Source organism: Austrofundulus limnaeus, unplaced genomic scaffold (genome assembly GCF_001266775.1).
Source record: "Austrofundulus limnaeus strain Quisiro unplaced genomic scaffold, Austrofundulus_limnaeus-1.0 Scaffold161, whole genome shotgun sequence".
NCBI classification, from domain to species: Eukaryota; Metazoa; Chordata; class Actinopteri; order Cyprinodontiformes; family Rivulidae; genus Austrofundulus; species Austrofundulus limnaeus.
This window is the reverse complement of record NW_013952563.1, coordinates 278,158-281,210: the sequence shown is the minus strand read 5'-3', so window position 1 is coordinate 281,210 and position 3,053 is coordinate 278,158. Positions and strand designations below refer to the sequence as shown.

At 39.1% G+C, this 3,053-nt stretch overlaps 1 protein-coding gene across 2 annotated transcripts in view; it reads left to right on the top strand.

The window, feature by feature from the left end:
- The window catches only part of LOC106523610 (angiopoietin-2), an 11,742-nt gene continuing 8,689 nt past the window's right edge, over positions 1-3,053 (top strand). For both annotated transcript variants that reach the window (XM_014017095.1, XM_014017096.1), the window contains exon 1: positions 1-1,068. In XM_014017095.1, coding sequence (XP_013872549.1) covers positions 457-1,068 — 612 coding nt within the window. In that variant the 5' untranslated portion in view covers positions 1-456. The remainder of the gene's footprint in view (positions 1,069-3,053) is intronic.

Below are 3,053 nucleotides of genomic sequence, written 5' to 3'. Positions count from 1 at the left end.
CTCTTGAATTCTTTGTAGTCTTTAGAAGTTCATTTCTTTGGATCTTGCTCTTTGAAACGGGTTGTTTTGATCCTGCTGTGGATTCAGCAGAGAACAGCAGAAACAACATGCCTTTAGTACGAGCCCTGTCCAAAACACGCCCTGCTTGGTTGTGTGTTTTAGTCCAAACGGGACCATAAACTGCAACAGTAACAACACRGTTTACGAAACAAGACTTAAATCTAACGTCACAAACAGATGTAGGAAGCTGCGATGGAGTTAACTTCTCAAGGACTTGAAAGACGTCAGACTTCTTTTGTAGTTTGAGGAGTGAAATCTTCCAACAAATATCTGTGTTCAGTTTTGCTTCTGAAACTACTTATTAGCTTTGAATTCTCACACAGATGTGATAAACTTTGTCCGAGCTCTACTCCAGTGGATCACAGTCAACACTTAGAGACTTCCTTCATTTTCAAGATGAAGTTGGAGCTTTTGATTTGTGTTTTCTTCACTGACTGGGGCTTCCATCGTGTTGTTGCTAATTTTATGAGCTCAGAAGAACATCCTGACGTTCAGGAGGATGTTCCCCTTCAAACCACCACAGCACAGGGGGAAAGTGTGCCGGACACCAACCGTCCTCGCAGAGACGTACCAGACATGCAGATGGAGACAAACTGGAACGTACCTGATCTAACCAAGGACACGTATGAGGATGCTGACTGGCATCCTTCAACATCGGTCCTGGAAACGCACTCTGACCTGACCCCGGACRGCCCTGTGGTGATACGCAGTGACATCGTTGGCTCTGACGATGAGGGCACCAACCAAACTTTAACCCAAGCGCAGTGCGGCGAGTACAGCAGCCAGCTGACCGCCAACAACCACTGCCGACTGATGGCGAAGCTGCCTCCTGTGGGGACGACGGAAAAACGATGCCCGGACATGTTCCGCTGCACGGACGACGTCTCCTTTTGGATTCACGAGAACCAGAACAGGAAGGAGCAGCTGAAGGAGCTGAAGGAGACGATGTCGGAGCTGCAGGAGGAGCTGAGGAACCATCGGCATCGAGTCAAGGCCCTGGAGATGCAGGTAGGCTGAAATTGATAACTTTACCACTCATTCACCTGCTCTCAAACTGTCCATCTTACCAAGTATTAAAATCTTATATCAGCCAAAAAGTCTTTTTTAACTTGTTTTAAGACTGATTTACTAAACAAGAACTGATTGTGTAAGAATAATCATCTTGTTTTCAGAATGTGTGAGATTATTTGTCTTGTTAGTCTGAAAATTTGACTCAAATTAAGTCAAAAATTAGCAGAAAAAAATTGCAGAAAATTACAAAAAAGCAACAACTTGTTGTAAAATAGCTAAAACAGCCAAAATGTAGCTGGAAATTCCTTCATTAGCATACAAGTTTGCTGAAGAAAGAAGCTGAAATGGCCACCAAAATGTAAAATTAGCTTAAAAAAATCTAACATTAGCTAATAACAGCTGAATATTAGCTAAAATTGCAGTACATACAAGAATATTAAAGCAACTGTAAGAAGCATAAACAGCTCAAATTAGCAGAAATTAGGAAATTAAAAAATAAGAAAATAGCAGAAGAATAGCAGAAAGAAGCATATATATAGCTGAAATAGCAGAAAAAGCTAAAACTAACAAATAAGTAGCTAAAGTTAGAACAAGGAAATTAAAAAGAGCAGAACCAGAACAAATGGTGTAAGATGCTGTTAAGTTTTAGAAACATTTAGAAGAATTTTAAGTATACCAAAAACACTTTCATTCATTTTCAATTGGAAAAATGTGGCCGAAAAAAGTGAAATAGTTACAGTATAAATAGCTGAAATACCAACAATCATGGCCAGAATGTCCTGAAGGAGCTGAACGTATCTGAACTGTCAAAATAGGACAAAAATTGTGGAACAAGATACGTACCAAAAAATGTACGGAATAAAAATGATCTCAATAGTGGTAGTGTGAATATTTGTGAAGCATTCACACAAAAATGTGAATCATTCTCAGTGAAAAGATATTATTCATGCTTATAAAACACAAAGGTCATTCTTCCGCTGTATCTCTTTGTTTGTCAGCGCCTTTGTTTATCTCTCTGTCTAACTTTATCTCCCTGTATTGACACCCTTTAAGTCCTCCTTAACCCTGAATTGTAACAGGATTAGCTGAAGACCTTTTGGACAGAGTACTTAAATCCCTCTGAGTCTGCCTGACAGATAGACGATACTTCCGGCTGCAGGAAACACGAGCTACGTCTTGTCTAAATTAAGACTGCAACTCTACAGCTCACTTTTGAACTAGTTTAAACACACGAAGGTTGAAAAAAAGACTAAACTTGCCCTTGAGACCTACTGTTCAGGGCTCGTAGATGGTGTCATTCACTGTTGTTTGCTAAAGTAGGTGTAAAACTTATTTTTCCCAAATTTTTTCTACGTCCATCACAAAAGGTGTCTTTAATGTTTTTAAAATGAGTTGCCAAATTATTTTTGGATAACTATTTATGATTTTAGAGCTATATAAACATTTGTAAGTCACTTGAAACGTCGCGGACCATTTCAGTATCAGGAAGTTCCTCCGCATCTGTTATTGTGCAAGTTTTGGTTCCGTGCCCCTCCCTTTGGTATCTTTGAAAAGATAAAGCTCTCACGAATTCAGGGATATATCTTGACACTGTGTTACTCTTTGGTGACTTGAAGTTTGTGCGTAACAGAGAGTATAAATAACAGCCCTCATGCGTAAAACGTTGAGGCGGAGTTAGGTTCCATTCAGTGATTTCATGGTGTGCACAATGGTAGATTTTGATAATGCACAGTGTAAATGTAAAAAAAGGAAAGGTTATGTCATATGCAGAATGAGGCCTACAATAGAAATCAACACTTTTATTAGACCAGATTCTTTTATATAAAGTAAAAAAAAAAACATTTGGCACAGTTTTGGGTACATTTGGTAAATTGTGCCAAAATGCCATTTCCGCCTGACACACTGCTCACTAAAACCTTTGTGAAATGAATATACTTCAACTTATTCGGTCCTACTTTGCTACAATTTTTCTCAAGATGTAG